The sequence below is a fragment of the Erythrolamprus reginae genome, chromosome 3 (assembly GCF_031021105.1).
Source record: "Erythrolamprus reginae isolate rEryReg1 chromosome 3, rEryReg1.hap1, whole genome shotgun sequence".
NCBI lineage: Eukaryota > Metazoa > Chordata > Lepidosauria > Squamata > Dipsadidae > Erythrolamprus > Erythrolamprus reginae.
Genome location: NC_091952.1, coordinates 189225536 through 189245696, shown reverse-complemented (window position 1 = coordinate 189245696; position 20161 = coordinate 189225536). Strand labels below are relative to the sequence as shown.

General features: G+C 34.9%; 1 protein-coding gene across 1 annotated transcript in view; it reads left to right on the top strand.

Moving 5' to 3' along the window:
* The window catches only part of ZNF407 (zinc finger protein 407), a 412594-nt gene that overhangs the window by 293644 nt on the left and 98789 nt on the right, over positions 1-20161 (top strand). Inside the window, exon 8 of the mRNA XM_070747444.1 lies at positions 5134-5312. Within this exon, the coding sequence (XP_070603545.1) occupies positions 5134-5312 (179 nt within the window). The remainder of the gene's footprint in view (positions 1-5133; positions 5313-20161) is intronic.

Here is a 20161-nt window from a genome sequence, read left to right as displayed (position 1 = left end):
AGTGCCTTATCAAATCCTGAACCTGTCAACAGTGGTGTCCCTCAAGGCAGAGTTCTAGGACCAACACTATTCATTCTTTACATAAACGACCTTAGTGATCATATTATAAATAACTGCATTTTCTTTGCTGATGAGGTTAAACTATTCAACACCACCAACAATATTTACTCTTCAAAAAGACCTAGACCATGTATCACAATGGTCTGATAACTGGCAACTTTTCTAGGTCCCGTCGGCCAGACAATGTCATCTGGCAGGACCTAGACCCTTGTCAAGATTTACCTATACCTACTTGCTTTTGTTTCTGTTTATACCATACCTATTATCTTGCAAACATTTTGACAAACAACAAACAAATAAATCAATTTAAGTGAATTAGACCATTTTAGGATTAGAGGGGGGGGGGGGGGTCTAACAGAAGAAGAACTGAAGTTACAATTCTTGAAATAGGATCTGCTATTTGTTTATCATAAGGAATCAGATCAGTCCTGATTAATAGAATTTTTAGTGAATTTACTTAGTCTGTTGACCAATCAAGGTATAAAACCCTTTTTATTTTGATTTAAAAATGCAATATGTCAATAGGAGTCAACTAACTCTTTTTCTGCTAGACTTTGGGATCACAACTAAGCAGACCAAATGCTATGAATCGGATATATGATTATCCTGCAGCGCTGAATTAAGCAGAGTATAAATAAAGGATAATTGGTTCTGATTTCTTTATAAACAGTTGAAGTAATACCATCAACTCCAGGGGACTTATTTAATTTAATTTAAAATATTCAATTATTGTTCTGTTCACTCTGTGTGGAAGGTGATTGGATATGCAAGTGATTTTATCAAAACCTTAGAAAAGTAATCTATTAAATTTAGATTACTAGTTCTTTAGAGGACAAAATTTTATTTATTTAACTTCAGAATTCTGTTCTTCAATTCCCTGTGAATGACTTAATTTTTATCTATAAAATTTATTTTCTGATTCATTACTTAAGAAGGTTATTTCCTGATAAATTTTATCCAGTCACTATTGGGAGGGAAGCATTTTAATTCTCAAAGGCCATTAACTTTTTTCTTTTTTGGACCACTTTTTATTAATGTTGTTAGAGCCTAAATAATACTATTTTATATTAGAATCATATTCATTTTTAAAAAACATTTAAACCAAGACAAAACAGGCTTTGTAGAATATTTCCTAACCTCTTTTTTCAGCAATAACCATATTATGTTTATGCTCACAAGCTTATACATCCTGTGCTGTGACAGCATGCGATGGCATCACATGACAAAGAGCATTAGGGAGGAGCTTAAAACATGATGGTCACCAACATTCCAAGGCCATCTTCAACTGTATCTCATATTGGGAGACCTTGAGATAATTTTCAATATATTTTCCCCACCAATGTAACCTGATCCAGTCCTTTTTTAAAATTCGGCCTTCAATCAGATTTCTTTCCTGAGACCATTTTTTTCTCCAATTATATTAAGTATTGAAGTATTTAAGGGAAGTTATCATATTGAAAGACAGATTGATAAAGGTCCTGATCCCCTTTATATTGTTTCTTTTCAACATTCTGTTTGGTTCTGGAAAAAAAGAAAGACCTTTTCTCGATACTTATTTAGCAGAGCCACTTAGCCACTTTACCTTTCATAGCCTCATTACCGACTTTACAGAAATACAAATCTTTGCCATATCTCACTTCTTTTTCTTTGTTTTCCAAGTTAGTGCAGATTTATTTTGATTTATTTATTTGTATCCTAGCTTTTTATTATTTTCACAAATATACAAATATTTCTACATTTTTGCACATGCTGTATATTTTTATTTATATACAATATAAGTTGTATATTTTTACAACAGAATTTGCTCAATAATAAAGTATCTGTACTTCTAAGAGACATTTATCAATGAAATATAGAGATTAATGCAACATTTATAGTAGTACAAAATGTAGCACCAGATAAAACTAAGTCTGTAGTGCATGTTTTTATGTGCTGCCTATTTCAGTACTGAGCTGTGCCACCATCCACAGCCAGACAGAGGAATATTCCCATCTCTTTTCTAAAATAAATGTTATTGAAAGTTTTACAAAGAGCATAAAAATGAAGGAGGGAGGGAAGGAAGGAAGGAAGGATCCAATTTCCTTTGTAACAAATATAAATATAATCATAAAAGCTTACTCTTTCTATTAGTTTTTCTAATCATCAAAGCCACAAGTCATAAGTGCATTTTTTTTCAGTTTGGTCAGCCATAGATGTAGATATTGTTTTTTCTCTTTCTCTAATCAAAGAGGTTAATTTAGCCATCTCTAAAAGTTTTACCGTTTAGTATTATTTTAGAACTCTTGATCTTTTCCATTCTTACCTATGCAAATCTTTGAATTTGTGTTTGCAATTTACATTTGGTGGGATAGTAACAAAGATCAGTTTCTTCATTGTTCTTTTTTTTAGCTTGCTACTGCAGAACAATTAATTACTTGCATGTTTACATTTATAATGAAAATGCCATTGTTTTACATTTGAGAAACCCTCATGAAGAAAAAGTGAATTTAAATATCTCTTTTTCCAAGATTCTCCTATCATTTTTTCCCCAGGAACTGAATAATTTTCTCAAGTATGTAAGTTCAGATACAGAGACCTTTGCTACTTTATAATAGCTAGCATTGGACATCTGTCACACATACTGTATGTCATAACAAATAGATCATAAAATATTCTTCCAAAGCTACAAAAGTGTAAAGGCTGAAACTATTGTTACTGCAATGCACTCACTCATAACTCCAATACGGTCAATATTAATTCCAACCATATTTTCCTTATGAAATATTGAGATGTCAGGAGAGGTAGTAAATGAATACCAATGTTTCTAGGTACTTTTGTGGGTTTGTTTTTTAAATGGAGGCTTGCTTTCAGTACCTGTTATTGCCATAGATTCTCGCACATGGAAAATGTGCAGCTATTTCTTATTGCATGGCATTTGTAATGCAAGCTGATATTTAGGCTGTCTACAAATCAAGGAATCATACTGTTGGAAGGGGCTACTTACACCATCAAGTCCAACCCTCTATTCAGCCGACAAATCCAAATTAAAGCATCCCAGGCAAATAGCTGCCCAGTGTCTGGTTGAACACATTACAAGAATGTGGTAACTGGTTCTCTATCAAACTGGCCTTACCGTATGGAAAGATTTCTTTACATTTACTCAGAATCCACCATACTACAGAATAGAATATTTTATTGTAACTTTGAATGTATAGTAATCAGCATACATTTAAATGAAATTATGCTACATACAGCTCTCAAAGAGTCTCCACCTCTAATATAAAAATAAACATGACAAGACAAATAGAAAGAGAGACAGACAGACAGATACAAAACTATGCACGTACCCACTTATATGACACAGAGAAACAACACAGTCTAGTTTTGATGTATCCATGTAAATGATGAAAGAAAAAAATCTTGCATGTTTACCAGATGGATGGCCAAGGGAACAAAGCTGTTGTAGAATCTGAAAGTCCTACTAGAAAACTTTGAAATCTCCTCCCAAGGGGAACAACAGAAACAGACCATAAAGTGGGTGTGTAGGTCTCTAATAATGCTTTGAGTTCTAAGCACATAGCGCTTATCACAGTATCCTGAATGACTGCAAGCGAGCTTTTTATAATCGTCTCTGCTGTCCTTACCACTCTCTGAATGGACTTTCTATTTGAGGCACTGCTACCTCAGATATAGTGTTAATTGATTCTTAACCTGCACCTATGGATTGTTAAAGAATAGGTATTGTTCTTCCATGAGACATCTTTTCAAGTATTTGAAGAGTGCAGTCACATCCATTGCCTATCTTTTTAGAGCAAAAGTTTCCTTATTTATTCAATGCCTCTTTAGAGGTCTTCACTTTTAGTTTCTTTCTCATAGTTGTCTCTAGTCTCTGAATATGTCCCAGTTTGTCTGTATGCCTCAAGTTTATATTCTTAGCCTTTATAATATATATATTTTTGTTTTTCTCTGCCTCTATCAAGATGTCGGTATTTTTTTAAATGAAAAACCATGAAAAAACAGGAGAACTTCTGATTAATTGCTCAAAATGAATACTAGGCCTAACATTTCAGGTTTATCAAAAACAATTAGTGTTTTTATATCCTCTGATTCTCTTAAAATAGGACACACAAATGATCTTAGAGAGATTTTCAAGATCATGGGCATGTATGGTCTACCTATGTAACCTTTACATACTTAAGTGTGATGTTAGAATAGAATAGAATAGAATAGAATAGAATTTTTATTGGCCAAGTGTGATTGGACACACAAGGAATTTGTCTTGGTGCATATGCTCTCAGCGTACATAAAATAAAATATACATTTGTCAAGAATCATGTGGTACAACACTTAATGATTGTCATAGGGGTCAAATAAGCAATGAAGAAGCAATATTAATAAAAATCTTAGAATATAAGCAACAAGTTACAGTCATACAGTCAACATGGGAGGAAATGCGGAGAGGGGCGGCATACAAATCTAAATAAATGAAATGAAATGAAAATGGGTGAAAGGAATGATGAGAAAAACTAGTAGAATAGAAGTGCAGATTTAGTAGAAAGTCTGACAGTGTTGAGCGAATTATTTGTTTAGTAGAGTGATGGCGTTTGGAAAAAAACTGTTCTTGTGTCTAGTTGTCTTGGTGTGCAGTGCTCTGTAGCGACGTAATGCAATTACAAAAGATTGTAAAGCACAATTTTCATCCCCTGCCCCCCATCCCAAACATCCATATCTGAGGGTACAATATACTAAGCGTCATGAGGGAAATAGGAGAATCCTTTACTAAACCAAAGCTGTATAAACGTAATAAGCATGAAAGAGAACTAATTTCTTAAAAGGGCTGAAATATATATTTGCTGAAGAAAAAAAATAATGACATACATAATGATAAAAGTAAGTAAATAAAATCAGTTTAAACATAAACAGCTAGCCTCCACGATTTTGTAAAAGATGAAATAGTTTGGTGTTTATCACATAAGTCAGGTAGGATAAGGCAAATAAAATTATCTCTATATCCTTATTATAAATTAATCACTGTCGTATCAAGGCTATATAATATGACTTTATTATTCCATCCCCTCCCTACACAACTTTCAGATCCAACTGTGCTGAAAATATCCGCAAGCATATCCTGCACACAGATAAACATGAAGGTGTAAAGATGTACAACTGCCCCAAATGTGAATATGGAACCAACATCCCAGTGGAATTTCGCAATCACTTGAAAGAACTGCATCCTGACATTGAGAACCCCGACTTAGCATACCTGCATGCTGGTAAGGACATCTTTATACTTATTTGGATGCACTTACATGATTGTGAAACAAAAGCTCCTTTACAGCAAAGAAGAGACTTTTAAACTCAATCGAAGTACAGTATCTTTAGTGACTTTCATATTTCCGTGCAACTCGCAGTAGTTTTATTTGTGTGGGTTTGCAAGGCTTAATTTTATCTAGGATTTTGCCCAAAATGTGGCCAGGGCTAAATGAATTTAAAAATAAGTAAGCAGAATGCTGAACCAGGTATTACACATGACACTTAAGGCTAGATATTTTATGTAATTTTTCTTTCTGAAGTGGCAAACTGTAGTCTTTTGAACACTTTTATTTAACTTCAGAATTTTGAAGTTAACTTTGAAGTTAACTCAGTTTGGCTAGAACTACATGGGAGTTCCATATCTGGAGGACTGTACAGGCAGCCCCTGATGATGCCTGAAATCAGGAAGAGGTTCAAATGTGTACTGCCTCTTCTTCTTCTTCCTCCTCTGCAAAGTTTACCTTTATTTATCTTAAATAACACATGTATGTGTGTGAGAGAGGGGGGGGAGGGAGGGAGAAAGAGGGAGGGAGGATGGGAGGGAGAGAGAATCAGGTATACAATATTTTGAGGAAAATGTTTTAAATGTTCAAGTCATCTTGAACATTTCAACTACATTTTTTCCTTCTGTGTAAAAAATGCTTATATTATTCAGAATAATGGGTAGTCAGTGATACTAGGATGGTAGTAGCACCTTCTACCAGTAACACCTTCATTATGGGAGCTACATTGGGTGCTAATATGATTTTGGGTCCATTTCAAGATGCTGGTTATGACCTTTAGATTGCTTTGTGGCATGTGGTTAGGTTACCATTTTACTCCCATTATATTAAATCAGTCCCACTTAGTAAGGAAGAGAAAGTATATTACAGATCCCATCAGTTAAAAATATGTTGACTGGCAGAGAGCCTTCTCTGCCATTGCCTCCACCCTCTGGAGTCTGGATAGTCTCCCCAACCAGAAATGAGGTGGGCCTCCACTTTCCTGGCTTTCCGGAAGGCTGTGAAGACCTAGCTCAGCTAAGTCGCATGGGGTATGCAGTGTGGCATGCAACCCTGGGAATGGTTAGTACCTTGAACGTGCTCCCCCATCTTTTAACTTTTAATTTACACTCACTTTGTCTTTCTTTTACTTTCTTTTTACTGGTGTATCATATTTTTACATAGTTTTTATGCTTTAGCTTTAAACTACTCAGGGTCACTCAGAGAGTGAATGTACAGTATCTAAGAGAAAGGGGGGGAGAGAGAGAGAGAGAGAAAGAAAGAAAGAAAGAAAGAAAGAAAGAGATGATAGAATTATTCAAGATTTTATGTATTTGATACACTGTTTTCATATGATCAAACTACTATATCTAATTGTACGATTATTTTCTGTACTATTTTATGATCTGCTTTTAGAATAAAAGTAATGTACTTTCATTCAAAGTATAATACAGATAAATTTAGCATTAAAATACATGTTGTTGGCAACCTTTCCACAGGGCTCTTGGCTTCTGGGATCTAAAATTCATGGTTAGGTAAATCTATTAATCTAATCATCACTTGAATAAGTCAGAATTTTATCATTTCTAGTTTATTCTAGAGTTAATGCCATATCTTCATTCTAATTCTGGCTAGCTTATTCTTCTTAGCAAACTAATAAATTTGAAGAAAACAATTTATTGAGCAGACCTTACTAAGATCACCACTCCATATCTAACTTTGCCTGCATGAAATAAGTCTCCAAAGGCAAGATAGTCGATGATTACATCATCAAAATGGGACAAACAGCAATCCTATCAGTTGCAAACAGCTGCAATATTCATGAGTAGAATCATGAAAGTTCAAGCAGTTAGCTCTAAATAAAATTGTGATCGTTATCCTTCTTGACAGAAGCATTCATCAAATTATTAAGGGGCATGGGAAATGATTGCTAAAAGTTATACTGTGATCTATTGTGTGATCTTTATGAAAGTCCGACTGTATTACCAAGTAGATGGAAACTGTTGAATTGCAAGTGAAGTTATAAAATTACATAACTTTAATAATTGATACTTATTTCATAGATTGCCCCCTCCCCCAAAAAATCATTTCTATTCCTACTACCTTTGGATACATGAAAATAAGTATAACGTTTTCTGTCAGATTTCAATCTTTTCTGATAATAATTTCACTGACAATTTTAAATTTGACATAATTGCTAGATAGCATGAACAATGATTTTTCATTTATTTTCAACAAATAACTACTTAAAAATAATTAAGGAGGTTGTCATTGTTAGGGAAGATATTTATAATACATATAAATATTATATTTATAATATAATAATAAAAGAGTTGGAAGGGACCTTGAAGGTCTTCTAGTGCAACTCCCTGCTCAGGCAGAAGACCTACTTCAGACAAATGGTTATCTAACATTTTCTTAAAAACTTCTGTAGAAACTTCCAATTTTGGATCATTCACAACTTCTGGAGGCAAGCTGTTCTGCTGATTAATTGTTCTAACTGTCAGGAAATTTATCCTTAGTTCTAAGTTGCATCTCTCCTTGTTTAGTTTCCACCCATTGCTTCTTGTCCTATCCTCAGGTGCTTTGGAGAATAGCCTGACTCCCCTTCTTTGTGGCAAACCCTGAGATATTTAGTTACCCCTGAGATACCCTAATTCTATCATGTCTCCCCTATTCTTTCTTTTCATTAAACTAGACATACCCAGTTCCTGCAATCATTCTTCATATGTTTTAGCCTCCTGTCCCCTAATCATCTTTGTTGCTCTTCTCTGCACTCTTTCTAGCGTCTCAACATCCTTTTTACATCCTAGTGACCAAAACTGAATGAAGTATTCCAAGCGTCGCCTTACCCCAAGGCATTATATAGTGCTATTAACACTTCATGTGATCTTGATTCTATCCCTTTGTTAATGCAGCCTAGAACTTTTTTGGCTTTTTTGGCAACTGCTGCACACTATTGGCTCATATTTAAATGGTTGTCCACTAGGACTTCAACATCCCTCTCAATTTGACATTTGAAAGTTATGTCTTGCTAAAGTAATAGTATGTTACTTGAACTCCATAAAACTATCATAATATTTATTTTAAATGCTGGTACAGATTATATAAACTAGTAAGCAGTTTGGCTTCAAGCAGATTCATTTTAGCAACAACCATCAGTACCAGTCAATTGCATGTCAGTATGATTGTCAGGAAGTCTTTCTCCACTCATATGCATAATAGTAACTTTATTATCTGCTTGAAATAAAAACCTTATATAATTGTTTTCTAACCCTAAAAAAGATGCTAGCATGTTTATTTATTTATTTTATTTATTAATCAGATTTGTATGCCGCCCCTCTCCGTAGACTCGGGGCGGCTAACAGCAATAATAATACAATGTAAACAAATCTAATATTTAAGTTAATTTAAAAAACCCCAATTTAAGAAACCAATCATATATACTGACATACAATGCATAAATTTTATAAGCCTAGGGGGAAGGGAAAGTCTCAATTCCCCCATGCCTGACGACAGAGGTGGGTTTTAAGGAGCTTACAAAAGGCAAGGAGCTTATGTGGGGGCAACTCTGATATCTGGGGGGAGTTGGTTCCAAAGGGTCGGGGCCACCACAGAGAAGGCTCTTCCCCAGGATCCCGCCAAACGACATTGTCTAGTTGACAGGACCCAGAGAAGGCCAACTCTGTGAGACCTAACTGGTCGCTGGGATTCGTGCGGCAGAAGGCAGTCCCGGAGATATTCTGGTCCGGTGCCATGAAGGGCTTTATAGGTCATAACCAACACTTTGAATTGTGACCGGAAACTGATCGGCAACCAATGCAGACTGCAGAGTGTTGGTGTAACATGGGCGTATTTAGGAAAGCCCATGATAGCTCTCGTAGCTGCATTCTGCATGATCTGAAGTTTCCGAACACTTTTCAAAGGTAGCCCCATGTAGAGAGCATTACAGTAGTCTCTTTAGATTACCTTACCCATGTGTTCCTAATAAATTAAGAAGGAAAAAGCTAATTATTTTCATCTTCATATAAGAATGTCTTTTAAGTAGGCATTTATGGTTTTGCACCTGGCAATTATATTCCTGAGTTAGCCACCTGCAATATTCAACTTTTTAGCTAGAAAATAGGGAAAAGTTAATGTAGACGTTTCATCACGGTATATTGCTAGGAATTTTGTTGACAGTAAAATAGCATATCAAGTTTGAGTAGGATTTAATCAGCAGTTTGTTACTCCAATAGCCTTATTGATCATAGATATATAACTGAGAGAAAGGTATTGGGCAAGGGAGAGCTGGAAACAGCAAGTATCTCAGTATGGCTTTATGGCAGGTGGAGGTTACTACTTACCGCCACTACTGCTGCGCTTCCCACAGAGCTCTGTGTCCCCATCACGCACATGCGCATCGGAGCAAAATTTTGTTTCTGTGAATATGCAGAAGCAAAAAATTGCCAAAATCTCGCATGCGTGCATGTCCCCTCGTGAGATTTTGCTTCTGCACATGCACAGAAGCAAAATCTTGCTTGGGTGCATGCACATATACACCGGGGCGCGGAGCTGTGCGTACATCTCCATTTTCCCTACTGGAGCTATAGTATGGCCCGTATCAGTAGCAACCTACTACTGCTTCGTTTGGATACTTCGTTTGGTGGAGGAGGTGAATGGGTAAAGTAACATAAATGTTTTCATTAAAAAAATAGTTTGTAATTTCAGTGCAGTGTTCAGGATAATTTAGTAAGTGTGTAGCTACTGAAATCCATCACTAGAATACATAGACTTATACCCAGATTCTATTCCTCAGAAGAGCATATAGACTGCTGCCTATCTATGCCTGCCACATTGGATTATAATAGCATATATTTACCATGATTATAACCCACAAAATAGTACCAGTAACCACATATCCAGCTGATTGTGTGACTGCTGCCCTAAGTGCACAGTATAATGAATCATTCCGAATGAACTCAGTCAAGCTTGTTTGTTTGTAAATATGCATGCAATAGCATTATCTGTTGCAAACCACTGAGAGACTTTAATAGCCTGTGATGTATATTTTATAAACAAATAATACAATTAATCTCTTTCTCCTTTCATCAAAAATGCATGTGATAATTGTGCTACTCATTTCAGATATGGCCTAAATGGATATTGTTTCACTAGAAAGTTATCTGTCTGTAGCAGGACCAAGAAAGCAGAGGTTTCAGGGCCCCCAAATATCTATTTTGTGTAGATATTCATAGTTGGAATTCAAAGTTGCCAAAAATTAACAGTAAGATTTTCTGCCATCAGAGGTTGGAAATACATTCAAACTAACACTATTTGGTTAAGATCTGAGATCAATCATTATTATCAAAATAAAAATCATATATTCTCAACTATTAAAACAGAAATTAGAAAATTCTAACCCAGCCCAAATTGGGACAAGTTTGACCTGTCTATTTTGCATGTCAAGCTACCTTAAAATATCCAGAGCAGCCTCAGCTCATCAACAGTTTGCTTACCTTGAGTATGGTCTTGTCTCTCCACTATGATCCAAAAGTTTAATTAAGAGGTGTGTGTGTGAGGGAGGGGGGAACGGGAGAGGGAGGGAGAAAGGGGGTATGTAAGTAAGAGGGAGCCACTACATTACAATATTTCTGTGTACATATTGGCTTTAATCTTCATTCCACAACACTGTACTGTCGGAGGGAGGGAGGGAGGGAGAGAGACTACACTACACTAAACAGATCCTACTGGAACCCATTTCTTAGGAAAACCTGTCAGCATGGAAGTTATATCTGTAATTAAAATGGCTTCTGAAATGGACATTTAAGAGAAGAAGTTGACTGTCATTGTTAAAATTAAGGTATATGGCATTTATGGAAACCTTATTTGTTGCTGATTTTCCCGTAAAAGATTCTGAGATTAAATGATGCCTCTTGTAAATTGTCCTCATTATGAACTAGTGAGAGTTTACGGTAAGCTTACATGTTCATTAAGCTTAAACCTCTTATTCAAATTGACAAAATAAAAATGTATAAAACATACGTAAGCATATATTTGGGGCACTAATAGTACCATTGAATAGGAAAATTAATACAATGCAACAACAATAATAACAACAATAACAAACTTTTAATAAGACAAACTTGTATGCCATTTTTTTGTATGTCAACTGATGGAATTAATTCTCCCTCCCATTGCAACCCCTACTATGGGGTGGGAACACAAGAGGTAATTCCCATTTTATAAGCATTTTTCAATGTGTGGGCTACAGAAATAATGAAAAATAATTTGAAAATATTTAACAAGAATTACAAGCAAGATCATAAATCAATATTTTAGTAGAAATTATTTAATATCTTGACATAACGGTTTGAAGGAATGGTACAATAAATAAATCTGAAAATAGTACAATAGTATAACTGGTGGTGTTATCTATGCACCCATTTCCAGTTTTTAGAATTTAGAGCATATAATTTTAATGCTTCTGCTACGTTTTTTTTGGGTGGATTAACTTAAATTAAGTCATGTTGAAGCTACTACATGGTTACTTGTTTGGAATTGAGCTTGATAATTTGATATACATCAAACCTGCACTCAAAATTTCTAGGATGTTATATCACCTGCAGAAATGCAAAAACAATCAAAACGTATGTAGAATTGACTTCCTTGATAAACCAATTTTATTTTTCATATCGCAAGCAGTTCTTAAAAGTGAGCCATCAATGATTGTACAAATCTCAGAAACAGGCAAATGGCTTGAATACTGGAAGTTAGGATGGAATTCATTGTTCTGCATTGTTTCATGCTTATTCTTTTAGTCTGAGTAATATACGAGAAGGAAAAAAGTGCTTGATATGCATAATTCAAAGAGACTGCAGAGTTCAGTCTATCATGTCCCCAAAGTTGCCAGGCTTTAAATGTGTCTTGAAAAATGTGTAAAATTGAAAATGAAACAAATTTATTTTTTCCATGCATCTGTGGCTTAATAGAGCATTGAAATAGCTGGGCAACATGCCAGTTAGTCATCCCTGAGTTATTCATCAGAAAGCCATTTCAGTGTGAGACCTCTGCTAAATATACCTGATCATGATGTACAGTAAGGGGGAAATATTAGCTTTGCTCAAAATATGTGTGAACCTAAATCTATGTCTACATTAATTTTAAAAGCAAGTGCTTAAAACCATTTTAGTTTAAACAACATAATTCCCGGAATTGTTATAACACAAGTTCCTAAACAAGAGCAGCATATTTCAAAGTAATATTTTATTACTATTGCACTTCAAATTCAAAAGGAAGCTGTTGGTGGCCAGGATGGCTTACTTAATTACTGCCTATAATTTTTGGCGGTAACTAATAGATAGCTCTCAATCATTTTGTGGTCTTATTCTTTGCCACATTTTAAAATTTATCACTAGAAATTGAGTTGAATTGAACACTCTTTCTTAAATTGAACACTCTTACATTCCACTTATGACTCTTCGAAGGATAGTGATGGCAGAATGTATTTCGGTTAGAAATTTAATCATACATTTTGCTATGTAATAGACTGACAAAAGAAAAGAATATCCTGCAGATTTTTCCTTGCTCTAATAAATATATAAAAGAATGAGAATTACGTAGGTTTTCTGGGCAGAATTCCCTTAACAAATCATTCATGTAAACTACTGGTTGACATTATTGTAATCTATATGGTCTTTATAATGGCTTGAAAACTTTTAACTGGTCCAAAAATAAGGACTTAGGTAGGCACTTACTAGACAGGAAATGAGAGTTGGCTAATAAAATTATATTGTAATGTACATAGTTGCCCGGCCATTTTTCAGACCAGTTAATTCTGCTCATTTTTACCTTTATGTATCTGGGGACAGGGTACTACCCTCTAGGCCCTAAGACCATCATTTAGGGCCTATTCAGGATGCCCTGCCAGATGTGGCCCAATTTGTAACTGAAAGTGTAAAGTTTTTATTTTCAAACACTGTCCATAGAAAATCTGGCAGTGCTCTTAAATCATTGTCTTTTGTTGTGCCCCTGAAGAACTTCTTTAAAAAAAAAAAAATCCTAGATAGTCTTGGAACTATTTTACATCTTTGCTATTTTTTCCCTGCTGCTACTTTTATTGTTATTGAATGCAGCATTATTTTAATATCTGCTGTTTCTAATGTATGCGGCTTATTGTTACTGTTCATTCTCTGTTTTTAATTTATCAGTACACCATGCAGAGAATGTCAGTTACCAGGCATTAATAGAAGCAGGAAGACTTACTATCTGTGAACCTTTGTGTGTATGTGTGTCTTTTTAAGTAGCTATAAATTTGTTAAGGATTTAAACATGTACATCCAGCCATGAATTGCATACTGTTTTAGAGATTGTCATGGGTCATATAATATTGTTGAAGCCAGCTCTGTGGATTCATTATTCCCCGTGTTTCATACTTAACTCTGTTGTCTATTTCCTCTTTATTCTTCTGGATGTTAAGTGGGAAGGATCTGTGGGAATACTTCATTATCTCTCTATATAAAAGCAAAAACAACTCACGCATTACTCATGAAATCTCCAGCACCATAAAGCCTACATACTTGAAATTTGTTACATATGGTCCTCTTGGCTTCTAGGTGCTCACTAAGAAATAACTTTTCAAAATGACCATTGCAGCAGTGAGTTTTTCTTATTTTATTATTAACAAGTTTTGATGCTAAGGAGTTCTACTCCTCCCCCCCCTCAATACTTGAAAAGAAATCTGATCCCCAATGCAAAACACAAGCACAGGAGTTTCGCTTTTGCTTTCACAGCAGCAAGCAGTTTTACTACAAACAGTTGTGCTAAGCCAAACACAGACTCCTTCCTGTTTCCTCCTTCCTCACACAGCAAATATTGTTTGAGTTTCCAAACACCCCTCAACTTTCTGACACACTAACAGAACACTAGCCACTTGAATACCGATGGATGCTGGTAGGCAGAGACATATTCCCCCCCCCCTTATTTTCCTCCTCAGTTCAGATGAATCTGTTCCTTCTACCATAACACCAGTTAAAGGGAAAAGAGGCAAAAAATGCAGAAAAAGATCTACAGATGTGATTAGGAAAACACAACAGTAAGGGAAGCTGTATCATCAAACTCAACCCCCAATCAGTGCACAGGTTGTAAAAAAATATAGATTTAATAACCCCTATGTTAATCAGTCACAAATTACATCAATGAGCCGGGGTGGCGCAGCAGGTAGAGTGCTGTACTGCAGGCCACTGAAGCTGACTATAGATCTGAAGGTCAGCGGTTCAAATCTCATCACCGGCTCAAGGTTGACTCAGCCTTCCATCCTTCCGAGGTGGGTAAAATGAGGACCCCGATTGTGGGGGCAATAGCCTAGCTCTGTTAAAAAGTGCTATTGCTAACATGTTGTAAGCCGCCCTGAGTCTAAGGAGAAGGGCGACATAAAAATCGAATAGATAGATAGATAGATAGATAGATAGATAGATAGATAGATTAGATAAGATAGATAAGATAGATAGATAGATAGATAGATAGATAGGATAGATAGATAGATAGGATGGATAGATAGATAGATAGATAGATAGATAGATAGATAGATAGATAGATAGATAGATAGATACGGAACCACCTTCTACCGCACGAATCCCAGCGGCCGATAAGGTCCCACAGAGTAGGCCTTCTCTGGGTCCTGTCGACCAAACAGTGTCGTTTGTCGGGCCCCAGGGGAAGAGCCTTCTCTGTGGTGTCCCCGGCCCTCTGGAATCAACTCCCCCCAGAGATTAGAACGGCCCCCACCCTCCTTGTCTTTCGCAAATTACTCAAGACCCACCTTTGTCTCCAGGCATGGGGGAGTTAGGATATTCCTTCCCCTAGGGCCAGGCCATTACAAGTTATGTATGGTATGTTTGTGTGTATGTTTGGTTTTTATAATAAGGGTTTTTAGTTGTTTTATTAAACTGGATTGTTACATGTTGTTTTTTATCATTGTTGTTAGCCGCCCCGAGTCTGCAGAGAGGGGCAGCATACAAATCCAATAAATAATAATAATAATAATGATAATAATAATAATAATAATAATAATAATAATAATAATAATAGGTCTGTACCGTAGCACAGGTATTTAGCTAGTACAAGCATAAAACATAACATTAGATTAGATTAGAATAGAATAGAATAGAATAGAATATAATTTTATTACCATTTATATCTTGGCCCATCCTCTTTAAAAACTGTTTTGACCACTGTCACTAGGAATTTATGCATTTATTTAATAATTATGTTTATGATTCCAGTATTGCATTTAAGCAAAAAGGCATTTAGGTTAGATGTCATGATGCAATATTGGTAACTTGACAGAAGCTTGGTGCTGCTGCTGCAAAACTAGAAATTGCTGAGGAAACCCTGCCAAATGTCACAAGTGAAAAGGCCTTGTTAAACGGAAGTGATTAGTTAATTGTATCCTAGAAAAATAGAAAATACAACTTGAAAAATGTGCCATCCAAAGTAGAGAATATTGCAATGTTCTAAGGAAAAAAATTGATAGTTCCTGACACTGACCACCAAAATGAGCAGTTGTATTGGAATAATAATAGTAAAAGAGTAGTTACTGAAAGAAATATACAATTGTAAACGTGTTCAATTCTTCAATCAAATTTCAGAGAATATGATAATTAAGCTTTTAGTGTCCTTGAGTTTAGTCTTGACTGACATAACATCATACTTCTTAAAGCTGTTACTTATTGCCTACAAATCGTTCTGTGTCTAATGTTGATTTTTCCAAATGAAATTTAAATATAATTTAATGGTGAAGCTTTAACATCTACAATTGGTTTTTTCTTATTTATTATTTCTTAGTGCTGGAATTGCATAAGATATAAATAGGAGATTCTACTACGTTCAGTCATTTTTAAAACTTTTTTCATATCATAGTTCTTATAATCTTGTTTTTGCTTTTGGGGGAAAAAAAGAGCCATTCATTCAGATTCAGCTCTTTGCTGTTCAATCATTTATGCAGTTTGTGATAAGGGAAGTATGTATCATGTACCTCACAGTTATTAACTTGTTTTTACAGAAACAATGGGAGAAAATAGCAAATAAGGGAGCTCTTAAAATTGCTCAAGAATCCTTGGCTTAAAACTTGCCAGAAGCTATATTCAGTCTATTGCCCAAAAACATTTTTGTGTTTTGTGGCATCTGAAAGACCAAAACATTTCTTATGGCATAAGATTTTGCAGTAATCCCAGTGTTTCAAAGAAATATAGCGCTTTTATATTATAGTACAGAAAACTTATATTTTAAGTTATGCTTGAGGATTCAGAAACTGAGATTGTGTTTCGTATCTTTCTTTCTGTTATACAAGGATCAAGTGAGATTACAAAAATCTCACTAGTTCAGATGCTGAATCAGGGGTAGGTTCCAATTACCTTCGCAACTGGTTCTCATCGCAACGTATCAGCCCAAAACACAGCTGAGGAGCTGATCAGTTATGCTTCAGGTGAGGGAATAAAGGAAGTATAAACCCGGAGTGGGTAGGAGCAGCAGAGGAAAAAACTTCCAAACAGTAAAATATTGGGGGATAATCCCCCACAAAAGATAAGATGGCGGTGTCCACGGGCCAGCACTGACTGAACTGGATCCGTGACATCATTGTGACGTCACAACTCGGTCACTGCCAGTTCAGGCGATCCAATTTGAACCAGGAGGAACCCACTCCTGTGCTCAGTTCATGGTTTTAAAATTAGTAACATCAGATATGCTGTCTCCCATATTTTTTTTCTTATTTCTTCCTTTTTCCAGCATTTACAGATCCCAAAATTTATTGTTAACCATTGCATTCCAAATTTGTTGCCAATGTTTTAAAAACCTGGAAGTAACCTGACATAAATTTCAGCTCTTCATTAAGGATGAGGGAGTCAACATTTTGTTCTTATTTCTAAACTGTGAAAAGATGACCAAACTGGCAGAGAATAGAGTACAGCAAATAACCTACCTATCAGCAAATAACCTACCTACAGATGTGTGAAATTGGGACTAAATCATGTTTATCAGCACAGTGGTATACTGTATTTTTACTACAATATAAGAAGCTCTTCAAAGAAGAAGGCAATAGGGATCAAGATAGAAAACCAGGAAGTTGATGTTGGCAAGAAGTATCCAAACTACGTCTGGTCTTCCATTTCCCCTTCATAAAAATGTGATTTGTCCTTTTTAATCAATGATATCTGTTCAACCAGTTTTTTCCCTTCAGAAATGAGAAGTGGAATATACAGATGATATTTCCATGAAATCAAATATGGTCATCAGCTTTATATGATCCTAGTTTCCTAGTTCATTTTATTTATTTCTAGCATTCTTTTCCAACTGTGGGATCAGTTTTTCTTTTCTTTTTTCTTTTCTTTTATTTTTAATCAACTTAGTGCTGATCTCAATGGTTGCAAGAAGAATTCTTCCTTAGCCCTACCACAGGTACTTTCATTTCTGTAATTTCGTTTCTGTATTTTTACATCATATAACCTTGTTTCTCTGATATATGATTGGTTATCTTGTTGTACGCTTTTGAAAATGTATAAAAAGTCCCCAGAGACAATTTTGGGGTTGTTCAGATGTTCTTTGATTCTTTCTGAACCGCATGCAATAAACCTGAGTGTCTCTATCTCCTTGTGGTCCCTGCTCCCTTAATGGCAACAAGTAGTTCTTGTCCTGCTACACATTGACTGATGTTGGTTGAGAGACTGACTAGCCAAAAGTCACCCAGCCAGCTCTCATGCCTAAGGTTCATAGACTTGTAGCCTGGTGCCTTAACCACTACACCAAACTACAGTATATAAGGAGCAAATATTAGAATGAAATAAATTTTTCTACATCTATTTCCCTCAAGATGGAAGAGCATTGCATTCATTGTATTTTCACTTTGGGTTCATTAATTTGTAATAATTTTTCAGTTCTAATAATTTGTCCCTGATTACTACTATATTGCTAAAAAAGACCTTGTTAGATATAAGAAATGAAAAGGTCTTTGTAAATCAGCCATCTCTCATTCTAAAGAATGAATAATAAATTTCCCACACCTCTGTTTGAATAAACTGTAACAATTACTGTATATATATAAAAAGGACCACAGAAAAAAACAAGAACTATATCTGTGACAGCTCTTCAAAGTTGACCAGAGTGCTTCTTCAGAGTACTTTTCCTGCTTCCTGGGCTCAAGGCATGTTTTTGTAACTATCTCTGAATAATTTCTCCAAGGTCAATTCTGTAACCTCCTACAATCTGTCACGTAAGGAACATAATACAAAAACAACTTCAGAATGTGATTGATTTTTTACCACAAATGGTCAAATAGCTACTACAATAAAAAGGAAGCAATCAAATCTTCATCTATCTTATAGTTGAAATTTGCCAAAAAGAATGTAGAAGTGGCTCTTCTAGATTAGTTGGCAGATTCTTATCAAATGGGGGGCTTTTTTTCCAATATTGAATAGGATAAAAATATTTCAGATTTCCTCTGGTATTCAAAAGATATTCCCATGACTAGTCAGTTAAGTTTAACTTTCATATAATTTTGACAAAAGTGAGTTAAGATCAAAAGCAGCCACGTTATGGCTGCTGTAATTCTGATTATACTAAGTATACCTCTGTTTTGAAAGAAACCATTCCTCGAATCAGCATGAAGCATGCTAGAGAATTTGTATGGAGGAATTTATTCTGAAACTTGTTATATAAAATTTTAAAGATCTGGTTAGATTTTTTTTTAATAAAATTGTGTTCTTTCTTCAATTACAGAAGAAGCATTTAATATAGAACTTTGTAATGCACCAATTTTTTGTTCCTGTTGTTTTTATTCTACAGGGCGAGAAACTTAACAATTACTAGTAGTTTTATGTTTGAAAAGATTGTTAATCTACATTGATGTTTAAATACATTGTTCGTTGAAAAATACTATGGAATTTCAACTTGATTGTAATTGCCAGAAAGTGTCAGAACAAGTTAAAATTGATTTTTTTTAATGCTTATCCATCAATGATGCATAGGCAACAGTAATAAAAATCTGTAAAATTGCAAGTATCATGGTAGCTTCATATACATATGTATAATGTATATATGTATAATATATATATATATAGAAGATATTACTATATCTTCATTTTTAATATGAGAAGAATCAAGAGTTAGTTGTCTGTATAATTTATTAATATTATAATTTGAATAGCTACATATTCTACAATTTAAAATCTTGAATTTTAGACAACTAGGTAAGCTAAAATAAAGAAGGTACAGCTTCCTAAATGCTAAGAGTTGGTAAAATATTTTTAGTAAATCCTTTCTTAAAAGGGAGATAATTGATATGTCCTTCCTGTTTCCCAGGTATTTTCAATTATTTATTTATTAAATTTATATTTTATTTATTATTTATTTATTACTTAGATTTGTATGCCGCCCCTCTCCGAAGACTCGGAGTATGCTGCCCAACTTGCAGTTTGAGACAATTCTGAGCGGCCTTAATCTTAAATTTCAGTGAGACATTTAGAAGCAACTCAGACAGTTCAGGCTAATACTTACAAGAGACATGAGATGAAAAATTGTTGAGGTTAACTTTTCTGTTTCAGGCAAATTTGACAGTTTCAAAGTGTTAACGATTGCACAGCATTGTTTCCAACATATCACCGAAACTATTTCTCCACACATCAGAGCTTTTATTTTCTCTGTACCATTTGAATATTATTAAAAAAGCGATGGTTAACTTTTTTCACATCAGTTAATGTATCCCAAATTATTTTTCACTAGATACCAAGATCAACATGCTAATTGAAATAATATTCATTTTCAAAGGAAACATTTCCAGAAGATTTTTCACTTCA